General features: G+C 33.6%; 1 protein-coding gene across 2 annotated transcripts in view; it reads left to right on the top strand.

Annotated features, from left to right (window-relative positions):
* LOC150096887 (chloride channel protein C-like) overlaps window positions 1-25,998 on the top strand; it is a 134,778-nt gene that overhangs the window by 67,973 nt on the left and 40,807 nt on the right. For both annotated transcript variants that reach the window (XM_090408431.1, XM_090408430.1), the window contains 5 exons: window positions 824-1,018; window positions 6,176-6,377; window positions 8,550-8,721; window positions 12,778-12,949; window positions 21,581-21,750. In XM_090408431.1, the coding sequence (XP_090264557.1) occupies window positions 824-1,018; window positions 6,176-6,377; window positions 8,550-8,721; window positions 12,778-12,949; window positions 21,581-21,750 (911 nt within the window). The remainder of the gene's footprint in view (window positions 1-823; window positions 1,019-6,175; window positions 6,378-8,549; window positions 8,722-12,777; window positions 12,950-21,580; window positions 21,751-25,998) is intronic.

Below are 25,998 nucleotides of genomic sequence, written 5' to 3'. Positions count from 1 at the left end.
ACATGCAGGGCACTTGTCATGTTGTAGGTCTTGAGACCTCCTGATTTTTTATATATGTATATATATAATATATAAACACAATTATATATATATATATATTTTTTTTTTAAAGAATAAATTTTAAATGACTTTAAACCGAGATAAAATATTAAATTTTAATGATAATGATGCAACTAGTTGCAGCCTTTTACAGCCTTCTTCAGGTATCCACTAAAGATAGAACACAGTAATAAAAAATTGAAGTTACAAAAAACTGAGAATTACAGGCAAAAAATGTAATACATAAATGCAATGTTTTTGTGTCAATCATGTATTGCATTTTTTGCCTGTAATTCTCAGTTTTTTGTAACTTCAATTTTTTATTACTGTGTTCTACCTTTAGTGGATACCTGAAGAAGTGTAAAAGGCTGAAACTAGTTATATCATTATCATTAAAATTTAATATTTTATCTCAGTTTCAAGTCATATATATATATATATATAACTGTGTTTTGGTTTCAGTAAGTAAGTCTATTTTTCCATATGAGATTATTTAAACAACTTGATATCTTTGTTTAATACCTATTAATAACTGGTTTTATTTATTTATTTTTTTTCTATATTCCAGCCAGGGTTTAAATACTTCAGTACCTGCATTGTTTTCTTTTCTACTATTTAATTTGAATTTGCATCATATTGGTTCTAAGGAGATGGTGGTGCATTTGATTATGATATGCTTTGGCACCACATCCTCTGTATAACAGATTATTCTTATTACCATCATTAAAAATTATTAGACATAAAGTTTAAAATTCATGCATTTTAAATATTAATTTTTTTACAGGTTGAAACAGGAATTGTTTTAAATATCATAGCGCTTCTTCCAACAGTAATTGTTGGCATCATTGGAGGAATACTAGGTGCTGTGTTTACTTTCATTAATCTGAAAATAGCTCGTGCACGAAGATGGCTTTTAACAAAAATAAAATCATCTTTCCAGCAGAAGATTGTGCAGCTAACAGAGCCAATGCTAATTATGGTTTGTATACTGAAATTATTTCTGTTTAAATTCTCATGATGTTACTTATTATATTATCTTTTCATTTATGCTTTTTTTTTTTTTTTGTTAAATATTGATTAAAATCATGCTAGTTGAATGTTACTATGTCAAAGTCCAGTAGGATAAATTTTTGGGTCAGAGTAGCGAGTGTGAGTGAAGATGATTATTGCCATTAGGTTCCTTATTATTATAATAAATTGCCATGGAGTGAACATGCTCATTGTAGGAGATCTCAGCAATCAATGTATCTATCATGTAGGACCTTAAACTTAGTCACACTCCTGCCAATTTACAACATATTCCCTCTCTTTCATATCACCTCTTTTTTCACCTTACTAAACTCTGCAATTTATATTTTTTCAACTTTGACATAGTCAAAGTTGAAAAAATATAACCATTATTCCAGAATCTTTGCCTTTCTTCTAGTCATTCATTTCTGTAACCTGTCCAAAGTTTCTGCATCACAGTCTAACAGGGTAACCAAAAAATGTTAAAAATTTGAGTGCAATAGTGCATATGATGTCTGATCATTGCTTTGTACAGTGGAAAACTCTCTCCTTATCTGTATTTGTCAGTGTGTTTCTTATCATAGGAGCAACACAATGTTTAATTTTCACAATACTTGTAAAGTGCCTGCTGAATTTCAGCTTTTTATATTTGAAGATAATGAAAATAATCATAACTTAAGTGAGTTCATTCTTTTGTAAAAGAAACTTACTGAATTAAGTTGAATTCCATGAGTATATTAAGCTTATTTTAGTGCAAAGGTAAATTTGATGTTACTTCAGATGTAATTTGTTTATTATTATTATTATTATTTCAGAATTTATTATTATATGGAGTTAAACATAATTCCGTAATTTTTCTTTTGCAAAAGAATGAGTTCACTTTGATTATAATGATTATTTTCTGAGGAGTTTGGTTGTGTGTATTAAAATAACTTCACCATTCTTAATTATTCTAAAGCAATCATATTTATATGGTTGTGCATTTAAAAATACTTAAAAATTGTTTATTATCAGTGTTGTTTTTTAGACATATTTTTGAGTAATAAATGCAATATGTATTTAAACAAACTAAAATAGAAACTTTCTCAAAAATTTGTCTGATGTGACTAAACCTCATCTATTCAGGTTTAATTACCTATCATATATTAGTACCTGGGTGGTGGTAGGGAGAGTTCAGATAATCTGGACTCATGGATAAAAAAGTACTAATCATAGTACTTTTAGGCCTTGATTAAGCAAGGTGGTGGTCTCACCCCAAGCAGTAAAATTATTTGCTACCTAATAACATTTCCAAACATCTATGTCCATGGTGGTGGAATTCGAATTCACAGCTTGTTGAATAGGGAATGGAAATGCCTTCCACTCTTCCAACAAGGATTGGTTTGAATGCTTCACATTCATGGATTAGTTTCTTCAGCTGTGGGTGCAGTTGTTCTTGCATAAGTTACAGATTATTAATCAAGGATGCAAAGTGTATTGCTGAAATTGAAATGTCATTGATATACCATTGGTACTTCAACAGTATATCAATGCCATTGATATACTGTTGAAGTATCAATGAATGCCAAATTTTAATACAGGGTGGCCATAAAATAATTTTCCCTCTTTGGAGGCATCTGTAGTTAAAACCAATAAACAGAATGAGACCAAATTTTATATTGAGACTTTTGAAGGCATGGGGAGATGATCCGCGATAAAAAGATTTAGTACCAAAAGTCGCTGATAGGGGAAATTTTGGCATTGGAGGAGCTGAAAACAAGCGGATAATTACATTAAAGGCAGATAAAATGGAATAATAACATTTCGACGGTGTAAGTGACAGCCGCGTCACTCATTCCAGCTGGATATGTGGCGCGTTACAATGATGATAATAATAATAATTAAAGTAAAACAACTTGCGAGAGACACAGAAATTAATGTAGTGATTGAACTCTCAGAAAATAATGTTTTATTCATCAGAATCAGGATCACATACACAATTTTCAATGTACTGCTTTCCATCCTCTGCCAGGTTTAACTCCTAGTGATCAAGTTTCTTCAAACTTCTTAATCATAGCTCTCAGTGCTGCAGCTGACATAGGACCTGTACACAGGTTATGAAGCTTTCTAAATTCCCAAAGGGCCGCTACGGCATTGCACTGTTTAAGGTAAAACAACTTAACAAGTAAAGCACGCTGAGACAAGGTGGGATGCATATTGTGCATATGATGCTTAGCATATAACTTAAGTTTTTGTTAGTAACAAAGTAGAACTATTTTAAATTACTGATCTAAGAAGTCAAGGTAATTTTCTAAGGACTATAAGCTTGAGCCATGTTTTATCTTCTTTAACTAATGAATCTGGGGAATTGTCAGTGGAAGAGTATCAGTGGGAAGCTTGATGTGTAAAAACATGCTATAGTTGAAGAAATTGAATCATCATTGTCAAATGTGTGGAGGATAGTACTGAATGAAAACTTTGCATCAGTGCTAACTTCTTATTGACGGTTTTCCTTCAAATTAATCTGTTTTCTGTCAGGGCTCCAATATTGTCAGATCTTATATTTCAGTTGTCTAAACCATTTCTTACTGTATTGTGTCAATACATCTAGGTGTTGGACATGGAACTTTGCTCATTCTGTTGTCTGTTTTCATATTTAATTTGCCATCTTCATTAAAAATTGTGCCTAAATAGCTGAAATGTTTTATTTGTTTTATAGGTTCTCCATGCAGTTGAAGTTGATATTTTTTCATGTTTCTGCTTGTTTCATAGTCTTTTTTTTATTGCTGATTTTCATACATTTATTACAGCAGTTGTTCAATTTAGTTAGGGAATCTAGACTTGTAATGGATTTATTTAGGAGTATAACATCACCTGCATAAATGAAACGGCTGAGATTAATATCTCCAATTCTGATATCACATTTGACATAATCTGCACCCTTGTATCACGCCTGAATTAACATTAAATCATCTTTCTATACTTCCTTCAATTTTAACTGCTGACTTACAATTCAAATATACACCAAAAAAGACTCAAATATGGAGGTATAAAAGTTTTGCAGTGGCTACATTGCATAATTCAGAGGGTCTGGTCAGAAGGTCGAATTCCAGATGATTGGAGTAGTGCTCTCATAGATATCATTCATAAAAAAAGGGAATTAAACTGAATGTGAGAATTAGAGGCATTTCACTAAGTGTTTCAGGTAAGATTTATGTAAGTCTTGAAAAAGGGTTGAGAAAAACTATGGAAGAGAAACTTGGAGAAGAACAAGCTGGGTTTAGGGCAAATAAAAGTTGTCAAGATCAGATTTTCTCTTTACAACAGACAGCTGAGAAATCATGGAAATATGACAAGAATCTGCACTTAAATTTTGTAGATCTGGAAAAGCATATGACAAGGTACTTATAGAAAAGCTTTTCAAAACACAGTTATATGGGGTAAATGGAACATTATACAGAGCAATACATAGTTTTCTATGAAGTATGGCATACTTCATAAAGAATAGTTACTTTTCAATTTGAAAACATGCAGTAGCAGATTATTATTATTTTTTTTAATGCATAAACTGACATGAATGGAGTCATTGTTAAAATGATAGTGCATATCGTTTTGAGATGTCACATGCACTTCATTGTTGATCTCTGCTGTGTAATATCTACCACAACCTAGTTCTCTTTATATATGCCAACCACATTTGGTTTAGGATAAGATATTGATTTGTATTTCACTATGTGTTGGACATATTGTCATTTCTTTAAAATCTCTTTAACTTGGCTATTAAATCCAATATATGGCATTCTTGTTATTCCCAAATTACCTGATGTTTTTCCTTTATAGTATGATAAGCCAGGCGAGATGTGTATGCTTCCCCTCTCCCCAAATTCCTTAGTATATTCCCTCATGCAAATTTCTGTCAAATCTTCCATTTGTCCAGTGTATTAACATGCCACAACTTAGAATATTTTATAAACACCTGACTTCTTGAGATGCAAGTAAGGTACTTGCATCTCAAGAAGTCTAAGTATGGGTGACCTCAGCATCATGAAGATTTTTTTTTCATAGGTGTATGAGACCAACTGAGATCATATTGTTTTTATATCCTAGATATTTTATCAGTAATGTTCTTGATGTATGTATGATCAAGTGACTGTACCTTTGTAATTTATGCTTTCATGCATGTTTGAAGTAACACTGGTGGTTTTGGGTAGGATGTTATTCATAGTTTTCAGATTTCTGTCACAGAGCATAATAAAAATCAAGTCATTATCCTAAACCATCTGTGATTAGCTTACATAACCCTAAAATTCACAGAACTAGGTTATATGACATTAACATTATTAACATTACACAGCACAGATCAACAAAACACATGACATTTCAATATAATGCAAACTGTTAGTTTAAGAGTGATTTCATTCACGTCAATTCATGTATTAAAAATCATTCTATTACTCTATTTTTTCAAATTAAAAAGTTAATTTATTCCTCATGAAATATATCAGAGTATGTAGGAAGCTAACTGAATGAATAAGTAATTTTCCTTGCATAGTTATATTGTAATTTTACCAGAATCATTACAAAGTAGTGTTTTTATCCCCTCTTAGAAGAAAATCAGGTTTTTAATCCTGCAATTCATAAAAATCAACTGTAGAAGCATGATTGCATGTATGTATAGTACTTTACTGTACTGGTTCGATTAGGAACATGAGATGGTGGAGTTCATTACAATTATATATTCTGATTGCACTCATCTAGTATGTATGAAAAAATGCACTTGGTCAGCAGCAATAGTGAATGTCAAATCAGTAGGAAGCCTCCTGATTTTGAGAACGTTAGGGCATAATGAAGTTCATTCTCCAAAACTGTTAGCTATCATATCTACTAAGGAATGAAAGCATGTAAAATTTATTTTATTTAGTATAAGAACCAATATATGAGGCATGTAAATGTGTTAATATCAGTTTGCTTTTTTTGGTGGTTAAATAAATTTTTTTTCATTAAATGCAATCTTAAAACAAGAAGGGAAAATAATTTATAGAACTAATCAAGTATGATCAGAAATATTATTTCCAAATTTGAGTTGGCTGTCAATAATACTTTATTTATAAACATAATTAGAATTTCTGTCTTTGATTTTACATTTCAGCTAATCATGGGAACTTTATCTGTGTTGCTACCTGCTGCCTTTAACTGCACTCCTTTTGTATGTCATTTTGAAAAAGATGTCTCTCACTGTGATCAGAATAACCCAGTTCATACAGAAGCTAGTGTAGAACACTATACTTGTCCTACTGGGATAACTGAAATGATAAATGGAACAAGATATACCAATGGATCTTTTAATGAAGGTAAATTGCAGAATATTTTGATAGTTTCTCAAATTTGAATGCAAAATAAATATTAATAAAGAAAATTTTCCTATTTTCCACCATTAAGATAATCTAAAATAGTAAATTGAATACTTAGATCATGCTGAAACTTAATGGAGTCAAAATAGCACAAAAATAAAAGTTAATGGTTCTAGTATTTTCTCTCAAGGATACGATATGAAAATTATAATTGTGTACACAACACAAAAATTAACTAGAAGATATTAGGCACTAACTCTTAAAGTCCTAAGAGGAGCACTCTCTGTGGGGTGTGCCAGTAGGGAGCGTTGGCTGTTGGGTAACAGATCTAAACATTGCAGTTTCTCAGATCTTGGAAGTTTTGTGCAACCACATTTATTAAGATTTGTTGGTTTTTTAAAATCTGTTGCTGATTCCAAAAAAAGCCTATCATGTTTGTAATTCTTGTGGTGAAGCAAAGTAGTTTTTTTTTTCTATTTCATTTCTATACAAGGTATCCATTGTTGTATGATTACCTAAATCTTACTTATCATAATTGTACTGGCAGATATGTTTCTTGTGTTCTTCAAGATGGATGTTGACAGGTTTCAAGTTTGATCATAATAGGACAGGTTGCAAAGTTCTAGGTGAATAAAAGTTGAGTAGCTCTCAAATGTGAACTGTAGACTAAGATATACAAACATTAGTCAAGAAAAAATGAAAGAGTTTAAGAACAGGAACTAAAGATGATATAGCTAGTGGGATTGAATGTGAGGGGTATAGTCTGTTCAGGAGTGACAGAGAGAATAAAATGGGGGGAGGAGTGTTATTGATGATAGCTGATGAGCTGCAGCCAAGGAGAATAGAAGTTGAACTGCAGGATAGAGAAAAGAGCACATTTGAGGCTATTTGGTGTGAGATTGAGGCTAGCAGAACAAAATATACATTTGAGTGCTGCTATGGACCAGGTGATGGAATAGATGGTGGAGATAGTATGCATAAGCAAATAGAAGAAATGAGTGGAAGGAGGGTAATTATTATGGGAGATTTCAACTATAATAACATTGATTGGAAGGAGGAGAGGACACATGGGAGGAAGGAATTGGATTTTATGCGGTTATTAAGGGATAACTATCTGCGACAGCATGTAATGAAAAATACTAGGGATCAGAGAGAGTGGTTGACCTAGTGATTGCATCTGAGAATTTGGCTGTAACGAATATGACCACATTGCCACCATTTGGTGAGAGTGATCATAGCTGTAATTCATAACAAATTTAAACTGTTTTTAATTTGATTTTCAACAATAAAAAATTATGTTAATTTTGAAAAAAAGGAAAAAAAAAATTAAGTTCTTTTCATTACTACTTGGCACCATTATTATCTGATTTGGGTGTGTATGTTGGGGGGAGGGAGTATTGATTGATATTGTTTTATTGTTACTGACGGTGGGCGATGGATTGTTTTACTGTTACTTGCTAAATGTTCCATTCTGGCAATTAAAAATGCCAATGGAAAAGAAGAATGTTGAAAATTCTTCCTTTTATCAAAATCAAACATCATTTGATTTTTAAGGAACTGAATGAACAAAATGCACAAAAATAGCTAGTACAGTAAAGATTAATATAAAAGAAAGAGTGGGCATAGTGAATAATGTTTGTGATTTTGTCAGCATATCTGAACTATATGTGATATGTTTATATATGTTTCAAGTGAAACATTTAATTTAATATTCATTTGGAAATATAACAAAGTAACTTTGGCAGGTGAAATTGTTGTCTGCGACTAACAAGAGCCCAGTGAGAGAAGATAGAAATGGAATTATGAGTATTCTTTGACATATGTTTAACTAATTGAATCATCCAACTAGTTATACAGATTAAATATATCAACCATTTTATGTTTTGTATCCGTGTTATTTCAATGGTATATGAATGTCATTTCAAAGGACACTTCATATCCATGGTTTTGATTGATATGTAAACACAACATGGCCAGTAGTGTGGTTAATGTGACAAAGTTAAGAAACTTCAGGTGTAATGATGAAACAGTAAGAAATGTGTAGTTAAAAAGCCATATAAGATTGACTTACTACACTGTGTTTACTGCGTGATATTTTACAGTAGGGTCTCTCAGTATCCTGTTGTTTCTAAACTATATAAACAAATTGAATTATATATTTTTTATTTTCAGTGGCTACACTGTTTTTCTTGACTGGAGAAAAGGCAATTCGTCATTTATTTTCCAGAGAAACTCATGTGCAATTTAGTTTCGTTCCTTTACTGGTGGTTCTTCCTTGTTATTTCATTTTGGCTTGCTGGGCTGCAGGCACCCCTATAGCAAGTGGAGTTGTTGTCCCTAAAATGTATGTACTATTTTATAAATCATAAGAAGCTTCATTGCAATATTCAGAATATTAACACGCTTCATGGCAATATTTAGAATATTAACAAACATGTAATTGTGAATTTTAAAAATAAAATAAAAATTGTTTCATAAACAGTTGTTAATGGGACAAAAATCATCATCAGTTTTTGATATGAACTTTCATGAGGTATATCAAATACATTCCATGACCTACACAATTAAGTTTATATTATTACTAGCTTCCTATTAACAATCTTCCAAATCAATCTATTGGTTAAATTTCCAATATTTTCAGATCTTATGTTTCAGTATTCTAAAGCATTACTAACTGCATGAATCTACTTGATCTTTCTCTAGGTGTTTTTTCTGCCATTAAATAGTTTTGCTAACCTTTACTCTTCTACTCTGTTCAAGTGATTATACCACCTTAGATTAGCTCTGGTCATGCATTTTGGAATGCTAACAGTGTCAAGTTCTATTTTAATATCTTCATTTTTAATATGATTCTTCCACTGATGCCATGTGGTCACTATCCTAATTTTTCTCAGAACTCCCATTCTGTGGTTTCTAAGCTTTGATCAGTTGTTTTATTTCTAACTCAATTCTCAGATCTATTAATTAAAATTGGTTTTGAACACTGCTTTGTAAACTGCTAGTTTAGTGTTTGAGTTAATTTCATTCTTATTCTGTATAAATTTATTCAGCTGGCTACCCACCATACCAGTTTTGTTTATTCTGTTATCTGTTTTCAAATATAATTTTTCATTCTTTGTTAAAATTGTGCCTAATTTCTAAAATGTATACTTGTTGTATCAGTTCTCTGCTGGGATTGCAGTTGATGCTTTCTGCTTCCCTGCCTATTTTCATGGTTTCAGCCTTTTAATTACTGAGTTTCATACCATTTCATTTGGCTAAAAAAAAAAAAAAAGACAGGTTTTGATTTATTTATAGGATAATATCATCTGTGTAAGATCAGGAACTAAGCTTAATATCTCCTGATAATTCTATTTTTTCAACCACTGACTTTGATTCAATAATAAAATTAGACTGGAATTTATTGGCCGAAGATTTTAATAACAAATTCAGCTGACTATTTTAGCCAGTGTGACTTGGCTTCGTCTGGACATACATAAGGTGATAAAAAAACAGCTTAAAACAGGTCAAGAAAGAAACATAAATGAGTATTAAACGTTATACAAATTCAAAAGATGCATTACATCAAATGCAAGGAGCTTGTGTGATGTCATACGTTGTCATACAAGTGCGTTCTGTAATTTGCAGTGAAGTTGAATTCTGGTGTGCTAAGTGATCTTATGAGGGTCTTCCACATGTCAGCAAGGATTATCCCTTGGTTCCTATTGAGGCTGCCTTTTGAATGGAATACCACAGTAGCTGTTTCGAAGCTTCGGTTACGAAAATCTTCATCTAAATATGGCATAGAACTTTTGTCCCATTCAATGTTGTGATCAGTATTCGAGAAATGAAGGGCTAACCTGGAATTATCTTTTCTGTTATTATTAACATCTCCTATCCTTTTATCCCCCTCCTTGTGCAGACCTATTTATGGAGAAACTAGAAAAAGACATTCTTTCACAATTAGACCCAAAACCAGTGGTTTGGTGGAGCTATGCCGATGGCATTTTCATCTTATGGAGAAACACAGAAGCAGCACTTTATGATTTCTTAACTAAGATAAACTCTTTCCATCAAAAAATAAAGTTCACCTTAGAGATTGAAAGAGATAGGAAATTACTGTTTTTAGATACCTTAATTGCAAAAACAAGTGGATGGACATATTAACCTAACGATTTACCGCAAACTGACTCACACTGGCCTGTATCTGCATTTTTTTTCTTCACACCATATATCTCAAAAGTTGAGTATCATACATATGCTCAAAAATGGAGCTACTTGCATCATAACAGAAGAGAAACTCTCAAGGATGAATTAACTCACATATCAGAAACCCTGAAAGACAATGGCTATCCAAAAAATTTAATTCAAAAGATACTTTTCTCCAACCCCTCCCAACAGCAATCCAAAGAAACTCAATACAAATCTTCCATCGCCATTCCTTATGCTGGGACACTTTCACAGAAGATTGCAACACTTCTCAAACCATATGAAATAAGAGTAACTTTCAAATCAATTAAGACAGTCTGCAACTTATTAAGGTCACCAAAGGATAACAAAGCTTTCTTCAAACATCCTGGCATTTACAACATCCCTTGTTCATGTGGTTTAAATTACCTAGGACAAACCTACAGAAGTTTGGAAATAAGAAAAAAAGAACACATAGGAGATGTTAATAATAACAGAAAAGATAATTCTGGGTTAGCCCTTCATTTCTCGAATACCACAACATTGAATGGGACAAAAGTTCTATGCCATATTTAGACGAAGACTTTCGTAACCGAAGCTTCAAAGAAACTACTGTGGTAATCCAATCAAAAGACGGCCTCAATAGGAACCAAGGGATAATCCTTGCTGACATATGGAAGACCCTCATACGATCAATTAGCACACCAGAATTCAACTTCGCTGCAATTACAGAACACACTTGCATAACAATGTATGACATCACACATGCTCCATGCGTTGGATGTAACACCTCTTTTGAATTTGTATAACGTTTAGTACTCATTTATGTTTCTTTCTTAACCTGTTTTAAGCTGTTTTTTATCACCTTATGTATGTCCAGACGAAGCCAACAGTCACGTTGGGGAAACTAGTCAGCTGAATTTGTTATTAAAATCTTCAGCCAATATATCCCAGTCTAATTTTATTACTTAATGTCTCCTATTTGATTATCACTTTTAATACCACTCTTCTTAATAATGAAGTCTATATAGTTGATAAATAACAGTGGAGATAGTGTATAACCCTACCTTACACCTGATGAATGTTAAATCATCTTCCTATACATCTTTCAGTTTGCGGACTAATGTTCTGTTGTAACCATTCTTTGATAGTATAGAATAATAGAACATTATTGTTTAGTAACACGTATTCCACAGTAAAGAATTTTTTATTATGTAAATATTTTGTCTTAGGTATCATAAGACATCATCAGTACAACTAACGAACAGAATAGGAATGAATTCAAAAACAGTAGTGCACATGCTCAAATTACTATTGCTCTATGTATACAGTCATGTGTTCATGGATTAAAAACTACTGGGCTAAAATTAAAATTACTTAAATTAAAATATAGCAGATAAATTATTGAATACAATTGATGATAACAATTTCCTGCACTTTTGGGATAGTGAAACAGTCATTTTGATTAAGATTAGGTCTATGAAGTAAGTCTTCAGCACCTTCTTTATATAATCGTTCATGTTTATATGTGGATCTATGTAGTAACTTGGTGTTTTGCCATTGGATCCTATGGTTAGCATTTTCGATTCTATGTTGTGCGAGGCCAGATTTGTGGGGTTTGATAAGCCAGATGGGGTCGACGTTCAGAGATATGTTTATTTATAGATCTTCCTGTTTGTCCATAGTAGGACAGTTTCATGAACGTGGTACTTGGTATACACCACGTAGCATCATTGGTGAGAGTTTGTCTTTCGGAGAAGGTAGAAAGTTATGAATTTGATTGATGGGTTTGTAGGTGACAACAAGTTAACATTTTCTCATAATTAATTTTTGCCACACGTTCAGAGATGCCTTTGATATATGGAATGGGATTTATTTATCCAGACAAGAAGCCCACATTTATATAATAAATGTGGGCTTCTTGTTTGGGTTGATTTGTAGAAGAGAGGTTAATTTTTTTATTTATTTTATTTATGTTTTGTTTTTTTGCAAATGAGATCCCACCCACTCATCTACGAAACAGAAAGATCAGCCAGAGAACACAAGCAATTGATAGACATAGTAAACCATGAAAATAGAATTAATTGTCCTATTTTAGTAAAATAAATAAATAAATAGATTTATAAAAGCAAGTTACTTGGATATGTGTTAGCAGGCCACCATTCAGCCTGTGGAAGATGAGGCAAGATTGTTAATTTTTATTATTCAGCATATGAATACTATTTGGTTATAGGTTTATTGGTGGTCTAATTGGTAGACTTGTTGGAAGAAGTATGGTCTCAATGTTTGGTGTTCATACTGATCCATTTTGGGCTTGGATGGATCCAGGTGCCTTTGCTTTGTTAGGTGCTGCTGCATTTTTTGGAGGAGTTGCTAGGCTTACAATGTCTCTTACAGTTATTATGGCAAGTATCATTCATTTTGTAAACTGTTTTATTTTTATTGATTTAGAACATGTTTTAAGAAAAAAGATATCTATAATACTTTTTTTTTTTTTTTTTGCAGATTTCTCATTACTTAAAATATTGTACCCTAATTGTAATAGCCAATAGTCATTTACTTTGGTAATTGGTAATAACTGACAGCCATACCTTTACTTCTTAATTCCCAAGAAGTAAATTTAATTTACATGCAAGAATGATGGATCATTATGTTTGCCATATAGATGAACAAGTCTGTATTATATTGCTTGCCAATGCTTATGGACAAGTAGCAACTGTTACCTCTGCTTTCTAACATGGGGTCAAACCTACTAATATTTACAAAAGAATCTGAAAAGTAACGAAGAAAAGTGTATGAATGAGCAGAAATGTTCAATTAGCTGTCATTTGTAGATTTTAAAGGAGTTGAAACCTGCTATTCACACCCAAAGCAGAGGATTGCTCACAAAAGGTGTTATTTTGCATCATGACAATGCAAAATCAACTGATGCAATTGCTGAACCAGTCCAAGAACTTAAATTTTAAATTATTTTGTATTCAACCACCAGACATTGTCTGAAGTTATTATTACTTTTAAAAAAGAACATTTTGCATTTTATTTATAAATTTTTAATATTAACTCCCATCCATAAGAGGTTGGAAACCTACAGTATGTTAATATTCCAAACCAGTTTAGGCATCAAATCAGCAGGCTAGTAGTCTCATACCATTTGGTGAACTTCATCTACCACCTAAAAAAATTTACAAACATCTATGCCCAGTAAGATTTAAATCCACAGTTTGTTGGTTAGAAAAGTCGGTATTCATATCACACAGTCATTCAAACTGGCACTGAAGGGCACAAAAAAAAAAAGTGAATACTTGGCTGCAGGATCCAAAAAATATTGCCTTTATTTATTTACTTTATAAAGTAAGATCATTGTAGAGTACAGTTTCATAATTTCTCACTAACTTTTTTCTCCTGAGGTGTTGGGCTAGTCTGGGGTAATTAGTTTTGTCCCATTATAGTTTATCATGCGATGTTTAATTAAGATCTGTTCTTGCTGTATACACACACACACACACACACACACACACACACACACACACACACACACACACACACACACACACACACACACACTTTAGATGATGATTGTGATACAAAGGTCAAAACATTAAGTTATTAATTTTAAGCTTAATTAAAATTATTTTTACTTCATCTGGTAGTTATTTCCAGAAATGTGATTTAATGAAAAGAACAAAAATATTATTTTATCACTGAGACTTAAGAAAAAAAAAAAAAAATCTTAAATAGGAGGAAGTTTTAGTAGAAGTGAGAATAAAAATTGGACATTTCATGTATTGTGTCTAAGGTGCCATTGAGAGTGTCAAAGAATGAAGAAATAGTAGAATCCCTTGAATCATTCAAGGAGGAAAAGTACTGAAATAAAGAGAAGTGAGAACTGGTTCTTTTTGCATTAATATTTTTATACGAGCATCTCCATGGGGTCCGAATGCTTTACACTTATCATCGAACTTGTTCGCTGACAAAGTACTCACAGCTGCATCTGGCAACTCACTCATTCACTCTCCAAGCAGAAAATCTGATCCCTGTTTCCTTGCTGTGATAGTACTACATGATTAAGTTAACATTGTTACTAACTTCTTATCACAGTCTTCCTTCAGATTAGTCTGTTATTGGTCTCCAATATTGTCACAACTTATAATTCAGTCTTCTAACTGCATCAGTCCACCTAGATTTTGATCTTTCTCTGTCTTTATACCTTCCATTTTAGCATCAAGCATCTTTTTTGTTAACTTTTCCTCTCCCATTCTGTTTAAGTAATAACCATTCCACAGTTAGCTCTATCGATTACATTAATTAATGCTAATGATGCCAAGTTTCTTCCTAATATCTGCATTTTTAATATGATACTGCCATTGATACCATCTATTCACTTCTGATTTTTCTCAAAGCTCTCATATCTGCGATCTCCAGTTGTTGATCAATTGTTTTAGTTCTAACCCAACTTTTAGATCCATTAAGTTAAAATTGGTTTGACACTGTGTTTGTATACTGCTAGTTTAGTGTTTCAGCTAATTTCTCCCTTATTCCGTATAAATTTATTTGGCTGACTCACTACCATCTATTTCCATATATAATTGTAATTGTCACAAAATTGTACCTAAATAGCTGAAATGTTTATTGAAAAATTTCTTTAGCATCTGTGCTATAAAACTTTTTTAGTAACTTAGATGTCTCTCTCATGTTCCCTCTTCCCTGCCTAGCAGCCAAATTTTGTAATCCCCAAACCCTCACTTTAGGAAGAACTCTATGGGTCAGTCATCATTTTGATTAATTCCCTCCACCACTTCCATATCTCCAAGAAACCCAGGCGACCAGATCTGTTTACAATAACCCAGATGTAGTTGTATCAGAACCTTCTAAAGAGGAATAATAATCTCCTTATTTCTGCTTGTTAGTAAGTTAGTTTTATTTCTTAGCATCCAAGTGATCCTTTGATCCATTTTTGGATGTTCCTTCAGATGTCTGTTCATCTTATTCATATCCCCCTTACTTAATATGTTCTCTGAACATTAGTTCACTGTCTACCATCATCATAGGAAAGGCATGCATGAGGAAATTCTGTTTCCTCATGCATGCCCTTTCCTTCTTCCAGTCTATGTTCCCATATAATTGAAGTCTCTCATAATGATTACTTGCCTGTGCTCATTGTGCTAATTTGCTGACATATATTATTCCACATATTCTTTTGCCCTCTCACTGGCCTATAACAACAACCAGATATATATTTTGTCTTGGCTTTTATCTCATGCAACATAGCTTCGCTACCTCCCTCAACTCTGCTTTCCTACTCAGCTTCTACTCTTGCTACTTGGAGTTCTTCTAATCATTAGCAGCATACTTTCCCCATCCTGTTTTCCCTCTATCTTCCTTGAAAATACAATATTCCTTACATTCTATCCCTGTAAAAATATCTTCCTCTTTAACCAAGTCTCACTAATGTCTGTAATAATTTTTGGCTAGGCCATGCTAATCTATGTTCCTGATGTATCTGACATTAGTATATATGCTTACTAATATTCCTTATGGCTCACAGAACCCTTGCATCTTTTCATGACTATTCTATTCAGATTTGAGTCTGAAAAACTGCATTCTACATTCTTTGATCTTTCTCATCTTACAGTTGCCTGCACACACACGCACTTTCCTGATCCCCCCCAGTTTTGCTTCCAATTTCTCTCTCTCTCTCTCTCTCTCTCTCTCACTGAACAAACTTCTTCAAACACTTAACTGCAGATCCATTCAAGTATAATGGGAGGTGTTCAGCATGCTTGTGTACTGCGTGAATGTGCAAAAGAATTGATATTGCCTCTGACAAATTTATTCAGTCTTAGTCTCAGCTCTGGTAGGGTTCCAAGGAAGTAGAAAGAGGGGAAAATAGTACCATGGCATAAAGGTGGCTCCAAGACAGAGGTAGCAAACTACAGACCAGTTAATATATCGGGAGTGGTTGTTAAAGTATTAGAAAAGTTGGTGAAAGGTAAAATACAATAGTGGATGGATAGGGATGCGATACTCTATAGTGGGCAGCAATGGCTTTGTAACGGGTAGGCCCTGTCTTAGTAACTTATTCACATTTTATAATAAAGTGACAGCAGAATTGGATAAAGGTAATGGCTACACCATAATACTGCTCGACTTTGCTAAGTCATTCGACAGAATACCACATGGAAAACTATTACAAAAACTGGAGAAGATGGGAATGGATATGAGGTTAGTAGCATGGACATGGAGATGGCTGATGGACAGACATATGGGAGAGTGGAATGATGGTGACCAGTGGAGCACCTCAGCATTCAGTACTAGGGCCACTACTCTTTAATTTGTTTATCAATGGCATAGGGAAAGATTTAAGAGGGGATATTCAGTTGTTTGCTGATGATGCAAAACTCGGGAGAACAATAGCTGGTTAAGATAATGTAGATATCCTACAGGATGATTTAAATAAATTGGCATTGTGGGCAAAGGATAAAGATTGTCAATTTAATGTTCCAAAATGGAACATTAAAACTATTGAAAAGAATAACATGTAAGAAAGTTTTAAAGCGAATAAAAGTTGAGCAGCTCTCAGATGTGAACTATAGACTAAAATACAGAAAGATTATTGAAAAGAAAATGAAAGAGTTTGAGAACAGGAATCAAACCTTGGAGATTCAGTGGCAAACTCTGAAGAAAACATTGATTGATTCTGCCAGAGAGGCATGTGGTGAGGTTGTGTGCAAGGATAAAAAAAAATCAGAACTCCCTGGTGGACACAGGAAGTTAAAGAGACAGTGAAGGAAAAGAAGAAAGCATATCAAAAGTTCCTGGCAAATAAGTCAGCTTTTACTCTTACAGAATACAGAGACAAATGTAAGAAAGCTAAACAGTGTGTAAAACTAGCTAAACAAAAGTCATGGGAGGACTTTGGCAAGAATATAGAAAATAAATATCAAGAAGGTGGCAAAATATTCTGGAGGTTGTTGAAGAAGCTTAGGAATGGAGGAAAGAGTGCTGTAAAAGGAGTTAGAGATGATAAAGGTGACATGAAAACAGGAGAAAAAGATATCCTTGAAGTATGGAGTAATTACTTTGAAAAACTGCTAAATGAAACAAGCAGTGATGACAGCACAGTGATAAAATACACTGACCAGGCATGCAGTCAGGAATACATATCCATACTTGAAGTAGAAAAAGCCATCAAATGCTCGAAATGTGGAAAGGCAGCAGGAGTAGATGATATTCGACCAGAAATGCTGAAGTATGGTGGTATAAAAGTCTTACAGTGGCTGCACTGCATAGTTCAGAAAGCCTGGACAGAGGGACGAATTCCCGATGATTGGAGTAGAGCTCTCATAGTACCCATATATAAAAAGGGAAATAAAACTGAATGTGAGAATTACAGAGGTATTTCCCTACTGAGTGTTCCTGGCAAGATCTATGCAAGTATACTTGAGAAACGGTTGAGAAGAATTGTGGAAGAAAAGCTTGGTGAAGAACAAGCTGGATTCAGGCCAAATAGAGGCTGTCAGGATCAGATCTTCATTTTATGACAAATAGTCGAGAAAGCATGGGAATACAACAAAGATCTGTATTTAAGTTTTGTCGATTTGGAAAAGGCATATGACAAGGTGCCAAGAGAGAAGTTATTCAATACGCTGCAGTTATATGGTGTCAATGGGGCATTATATCAAGCAATACTTAGTCTTTATTTGAGTTGTAAGTCAGCAGTTAGAATTGAAGGAAGTACAGGAAGATGGTTTAATGTTAAATCTGGTGTGAGACAAGGATGTACATTATCCCCTCTGTTATTCATTATCTATATGGATCACATTATGAAGGAATGTGGTATTAAACCTGATATCAAAATTGGAGATGTTAATGTCAGCTCTTTGCTTTATGCGGATGATGTTATACTTCTAAATAAATCCGCTACAAGTCTGCAAGATTCTCTGACTAAATTGAATACCTGTTGTAATAGATATGGTATGAAGGTCAGCAATAAAAAGACGAAGACAATGAAAATAGGCAGAATCATTGAAAATGTCAACTGTGTTGTGAATGGAGAACCTGTGGAACAAGTAAAACATTTCAGCTACTTAGGCACGATTTTTACTGAAGATGGTAAATTAAATATAGAAATAGACAACAGAATCAGCAAAGCTGGTATGGTGGGAAGTCAATTGAATAAATTCATATGGAATAAGAAAGAAATTAGTCGGAACACTAAATTAGCTGTATACAAGACAGTGTTCAAACCAGTTTTAACTTATGGATCTGAGAGCTGGGTCAGAAGTAAAATACTTGACCAAAGACTAGAGACCGCAGATATGAGAGTCCTGAGAAAGATTAGAGGCGTGAACAGATGGCATCAATGGCAATATCATATTAAAAACGAGGATATTAGGAAAGAACTTGACATTGTCAGCATCCAGGAATGTGTTAGCAGAGCTAATCTCAGGTAGTATGGTCACTTAAATAGAATGGGAGAGGAAAGATTAGCAAAACAAGTGTTCTCTGCCAGGTTGGCAGGAAAACGACCCAGAGGAAGACCAAGATATAGGTGGATTGATATGGTACAAAGTGCCTTAGACGATAGAAATATAAGATCTGTTAATGTTGGAGTCTTGACAAGTAACAGACTGATTTGGAGGAAAATTGTAGATAGGAAGTTAGTAATGATGTAATTTTTTTTCATGTAGTACTGTCATATCCTGTACACCCCTTGAGGGTACATGGCAGGAATTTGATGATGATGGTGATGATGTTCCAAAATGTAAGGTTATGTACTTTGGGTTGAATAGGTTGCATATGGAGTATCATATTGATGGTATTGGATTTCAGGAAATTGATGAGGCTAGTGACTTGGGGATAATTCTTGGTGGAGACAAAGAGTTGAAGTTCATAAGACATATTGCAAAAGTTGGTAAAATCACTCAAAGGATTACTTGGATGTTGAAAAACACACTAACAAGTAAAGATAAGGAAGTTATCCTCTTTATAAGGCTATCTTTATATGATTCAACTGCATTTGACTACTGTGCACAGATTTGGTCATCTGAGTTTCTTGGGGACTAGGAGGTGGTCAAGAGGATTCAGAGATGAGTAACCAAGATGGTGACAGGTCTGTGGAATACTCCCTATGAGGATAGGTTGAAAGTTTGTGGGTTACATAAGTTTGGTTGATAGGTGGAGGAGAGGAGACATGATAGAAACCTTTAAGATATTAAAGTCAGATAGCTAGGGGCCATCCATGGAAGTTGTGTAAGACTGGTTAGTAGGGGGAGGGTGGACCAGATTTTTTGTGTGGAGAGTGGTGAGTGAAATGGATTGGCAGAATTAGTTGTGAGTTCCCTGATGGTGATTGAATTCAAAGAAAAGTATGATAGGATTTGTGTCTATGATAGTTGATTTACATCTCCCACAATGAGTCTCCAGACTCCATGGAGATGCCGTAAAATAATAATAATAGTATAATCCATCAGTCGTATGCAAATCCTTTTGTCCATCAAATGCACTCCATACATATAAAAACTGTATATGTATGGAGCAAATACATATACAAATGTATGCAAACTATGCATTGACTCATTTGTAATCATGGCCCTTCTTATGATATCTTGGCTTACAACTTTTACTTTCTCTACTTTTTTTCTTTTCCTTCTAGTAACTCTCATATCTTCTCATGTTCCATACTTTACACATTTTAAATCATTCATTTACTAAAATTATTAACCTTTTTATTACTCTCTTTGCATTCTAACTTTATTACTTTCTAACTATTATTTATGACTTCTTTAATCTTCACAACAGAGAAAAAGAATCATTTCATCAAACACCCCTTAAGCACTTCTCTAATCATAGACTCACCACACAGTATTGTCTCCTTACCCTCCTTCTTTCTCTTGTTAATACACTCCTTAAACTTTCCTTTCCTGTCTATATACTTACTGTTCTCTGCTATACTACTTGCCAGTTGCTTCTTCTTCTTTAGTTGTTCTAGTCTATAGGTTTTCCTCTGAAAGATTTTATATATGGTGCCATTCACCAACATTCCTTTGTCATGTACCTTCAAATTACTCAAGCAAGATATTCTTGATTTTGTTCTTCACTCTGGATATATTACTATTCAGAATAAATTGTATCAACAAATTGTGAAGGTACAGCAATGAGGATAAGTCCTCATTGCTGTACCTGTGTTATATCAAACCAACCTTTTTCACAAATGGTTTCAGTGAAGCTTTTATTAACAAAGCTTTCAATAGTTATAAGGTTTATGCTTCTTCTGCTTAAAGAAGAAATTATTTATATTTCAGTTCCCTATGTTAAATGAATATTTTAATTTTATTTATTTTTTTAAATTTAAAGCCTCTCAACATCTATGTGGCCTTTTGCTGTATTAGAAAAATCTCTACCTTTCTCTCTTCTGCAGAAGACAAGCTTCTTCCACTTAATTTCCAGATGTCTAACCAGATATTCCCTTGCTCTTAGGATCTATCTTATGCGCTTGCATTTTTTTTTTTTTAATTTATACTGAAGATTCCTTAGATGCTTAGGTGAAAATTCTACCAATAAAATTAATTTATCTAATGTCCGTTCTTTTATTTCTAACTTTAAAGAAAAAGAGAGAAGATGGAATGTTAATCTGATCTGTATTGTTTATACAATAGTAAATTCAAGTTATTTTATTCAGTTTAATCATGAAAATAGTTAACAACATAAAGCCTCAATGAGAAGAAGAAAATATGTGTAGACTTTTGAAAAATTAAAACTCAAAAATGCAAATTTGCTTTAAATCATTTGGCATTTTTAGAGAGTTTCTGAAGCAGTTATTTTAACATATATGAGTGCTACTTTTTCAAAGAATGAATTGTGCAATTAGATTTGAGTTAAATATAGTTACTTTGGCCATAAGGTGTCTCAGTGGTGCATATCCTTGAAAACTGTTTATCCTGTTGGAATCATATTAAGTAATATACAAAACATGCTGCTGCTGCATATGCTTCAATAATATGAAAATTTTGTTTCATATTTTTTTTTTTTTGTAGGTGGAATTGACAAATGATGTCCAGTTTCTTCTTCTTATTATGGTAGCCATAATGGTTGCCAAATGGGTTGGAGATTATGCCACTCATCCATTCTACCACTCATTATTGGAGTTTAAATGCATACCCTTCCTTGACTCTGAGCCAGTTGTTATGTACAGTGGCAACAAAAAGTAAGTAAATTGTATTAGTGTAAAATAAAGTATTTCTATTTTAGTTATGACATATATTAGTATTAATTAAAAATTAGTCCTTTGTCTTGAATACTAATGAATCAGAATTGATTGTCATTGCTGAAATGGAAAAAAAAGTTTTCCATTTTACTTCTAATAAAATATGATTAATACTGCTGTTGAAAGTAGAAATTGGCATTATAAGTGACATAATGGATCAGTGGCGCACTAGGATTTAATCTTGGAGGGGGCCAAGCACTCAAGATTTAATCTTGGGGGTGGGGCGAGTTGAGTAGATGATTTGAGAATACACACTATGCATTGCATACGAGCTATGACTGAGCATCTGCAGTGATCGCCAATACATGATACCCGTGATCTCCTCTGGCCCAGCTTGGGCAAACGAAGTAGCGCCCGAGCACTACTTCGTTCGCTTTGCGTTCGTAGCGGCCAGGATTCCCGAGTGCTATAGGGTATTCCCACCTTATGTGATCGCTAATTATAAGTAGCATAGAAATAGAAGACCCAACATAAATTTTTTAAAAAAATAATTTTAATTAGGAAAAGATTTTTGGAAATTTTTCTGGTGTTTTATTCATTTTTCTTTTTTTGGGGGGGAGGGAAGGTCAGGGCCCCTTGGCCCCTTCCCTGGGTGCACCAATGTAATGGATAAACACAAAGAATATTACTGAAAACTTCACATAGCATATTAAAAAGACTGCTATGTGAGAAGACAAAAATATTTGTATAATAAACAGCTATATAAGAGTATTCAAAGGAGTAGCAGAAGTAATGTCAGTCTGATATTGGAATAAGCACCATGGGATGACAGTTTTATATGGTCTACACTGATTTAACAATTTAATATGTTACATTGACAGCTGTGAATATAAGAAATTACATACACATGAAACTAAATAATGATTTAGTTTCATATGTATGTATGTATTAAGAACAAGAATCAGTGTTTTTTTCTGGAAACAAATGCAAATTGTATATTACGTATGTGGCTTATTGTTAGCAATCGAGAGCAAACACATTCGACACGGCAAATAACTTTAATGAAAATAATGCAATTAATAATACAATATTACTGTGTGGAATAAACAAGCAATTCAAAGAGACAGATTACAAGGTAAATACAACAATTGATTAACCACTGAAATGGGTGCTGTGTGCTGGAAGGATCATAAAAAAATAAATTAATAAAATAAAAATGAAATAAATAATAAAAAATCATTTCTGATATTTACATAGGATGAGGATCTTCCAGACTTTCAGAAGGAAGGAAGAGAGAGGGGCAATCATTCTGATTCAAATTAGGCCATTATAAAAGTGCTTCAGTACTTTTTTGAAGAGATGTTTATATTTAAAACTGCTTCTGTGGAGAAGGCAAGCCTCATTCCAGAAGATACTTCATTTGGTATCAGTGCTGTGTTAGACTATGCTATGTTTATAAGTCAGTAAGGACTTTTGAGTTTCAAGATATTCAGTGTGGTATTGATGTTTGCTAATTCTTTTTTTCCACAGAACAGCATATCTGTCCAAAGTATGTTAGATTACATTCGCAGTTCTCTAGTAAACACCAACTAGAGATAGAGGTAAAAGTTTATCTTTTGGAGATGGTAGCAGATCAGAAATTGTGTTGATAGGAAAATATGTGAGTATGAGGTAAAATATCAAGATTCTTCTTATAGGTTTGGAGATGCCAGAAATATACGGGATTGGAACTCTGCATTCTGTTGAAGTATCCTTTGGTTTAGAAACACAGGAGTCAGCTATCCGTTGAATTTTACAAGGATTATAGCCATTTGATTTCATGAAAGTTTTGATAAGGAGAAGCCCTTGTTGTAAGGTCTGAAGGAGAAGAGCAAATGTTATATGCTCTATAAATTAATTATTTGAATTAAATTACTTTTGTAGCGTTGAATCCCTAGAATATATCCGTGTTGATTAATTAGCTGATTGTGCCAAAGCAACCAACACTATTAGATGCATTATATAGACAAAGCATGTGGTTTACATGTTTTGCTGGAATGAAAACTCAAAATGTCAGAGGGGAAAAATTCTACCACCTACAGAGGAGACTAGCCTACTCATGTTGAGAAGACTAAACATTTCCACGCAGTTAAAAGCTTTTTTTTGCTGGGTTCTTGTATAACAGTTGTGTATATACAATATGCCAGTACGAATCATATTACACAATTTATGTTTATTCTTGAAATCCAATGTACAATTAGGAATGATTTTTAAGTTATTATGAAAAGTTATGCTCCTCTTTTGATAAAACTTAGAAATAGATTAAGAAATGTTGGTATAAATAGTTTTAATTTACTTGAATAAACAAATTAGGAATTGCTTAAAGTTGAAAGCTCAGTGACTGAGAGGAGACCTCCATATTACCTTTAAAGATCAACTAGAGCTGCCGATCTAATGTCCAATCCTCACTTTTCGTGATATACCCTATTAGTAGGTATCCAACTGGATATCAATTATGTAAGGAATGGCTAGCAGTTTTGGATTTAGCTGACCAAATTATATTATGTTTTGCTTTAAAAACAAAATTATGGTATATCATGATGAAATGTTGGCATAGATCCCCTTTGGTTCCATTGAGTAATCAGAGCAATCAGCAAAAGTCAGCTGTCAAACTCAACATCAACAGAATTCAAGATAGATACCATCAGTGGAAGATACTTCTTCCACAGATGGTATTTATTGCTGTTCCTGAGACAAAGAAACCTAAAACAGGTGAGATAAGATTCTTCTAAATAATAACTTAGATGATGTTACAGAGATCAGGAGAAAAAAAGTTGTAGTGATGGTATTCAACACTTACAAATATCAACTTGTTGAAGGGCAGGCAGATTCTAGTAGAGTGATGTGGGCAAAATGGAAACTTGGGCACGAAACTTATTATGCCTGTGGTCTCACAGAAAGTGCAAATAAAGGAATGGGAAAAACTTTGAGTCATTAGTGAAGGCAGCTGTCACAGAGAAAAAGGAAAAGATGGATCTATAGATTTGAACAGTAGTGTGAGAAATAAATACAGGAGCATTTGGAAAAAAGAGCAAAGATAATAAATATCAAATTCCGTTCAGGACTCGGACTAGTTATTACTAACACTATGCTCCAACATGAAGATGTTCACAAGTTCACATAGAGAGAAGAGAAGAAATAAGTGACAGAGCAATTGCATTAAAAATTGCAGCTCAACCTTTTAATATTTTTATCATCCAAATATATGCACCTACTGATTCCCAGATGAAGATGTAGAACATTTCTTTGAAGGCATTCAAAATGCACTTAACAATGCAAAATCAGATGACATAACTATCGTTATGGGAGATCTAAACGCTGAAGTAGGCTCAGAAAAGATCTCTTCCTGCATGGGAAACCAAGGCCTGGAACATAGAAATCCAAGAGGAGAAAGATTAATACAGTTCTGTGAAGAAAATGATCTGATAATAACAAATACTTTATTTAGCCAACCTGCTAGAAGACTTTACAAAAAAAACAAGAATTAGGCTGTCCAAATGCTGCATATGGTCAACACTGCTATGGAGCAGAAACCTGGACAATATTATTATTATTATTGACACCTCCAGGGAGTCCAAAGACTCACTGAGGGGAACATCTACTCTACAACTCTCCATCTCCACCACTCACCACCACCACCACTAGTATTTTCACAGATGCAAACATCCATGCCCATGCCAGGATTTGCATCTGCAGCCTTTTGGCTAGAGAGCAGATATGCTAACCACTCGACCAACCAGGACAGCAAAATATTGTGAAAAATAAACTAAAAGTCTTTGAAATGTGGATCCTCAGAAGAATCCTTAGAGTCCCATGGACTGCCAAAAAAACTAATTTAGAGATGATTGGAGAAGATAGGACTCTGTTGAAAACCATTAAGAAAAGGAAAACCACCTACTTTGGTCACATACTAAGGCATGAATCTCTACAAAAAACACCTAGAAGGAATGATACAAGGAAAAAGAGGAGGAAGACAAAGAACAGATTGGATGGGAAATATTAAGGACTGGACCTTTTTGTTTTATGAAGAATGTGAAAGAGAAGCACAAAACTGTACATGGTGGAAGCTCATGGTAGTCAACCTCCTGGAAAGAGACAAGATCTGACAAGAGAGACAAGCTATCCATTTGCAGTTTATCATCAAACTAACTTTTAGTCAGCTTCATTTGTTCCTTACACTATCATTCTTTGGAACATGTATTTTCTTAA

The sequence above is a fragment of the Typopeltis vanoorti genome, chromosome 18 (genome assembly GCF_054136105.1).
Source record: "Typopeltis vanoorti isolate ZY-2024b chromosome 18, IOZ_Tvanoo_1.0, whole genome shotgun sequence".
In the NCBI taxonomy this organism is placed as follows: domain Eukaryota; kingdom Metazoa; phylum Arthropoda; class Arachnida; order Uropygi; family Thelyphonidae; genus Typopeltis; species Typopeltis vanoorti.
The sequence above is the reverse complement of the archived record's forward strand: the minus strand, read 5'-3'. Positions and strand labels throughout refer to the sequence as shown.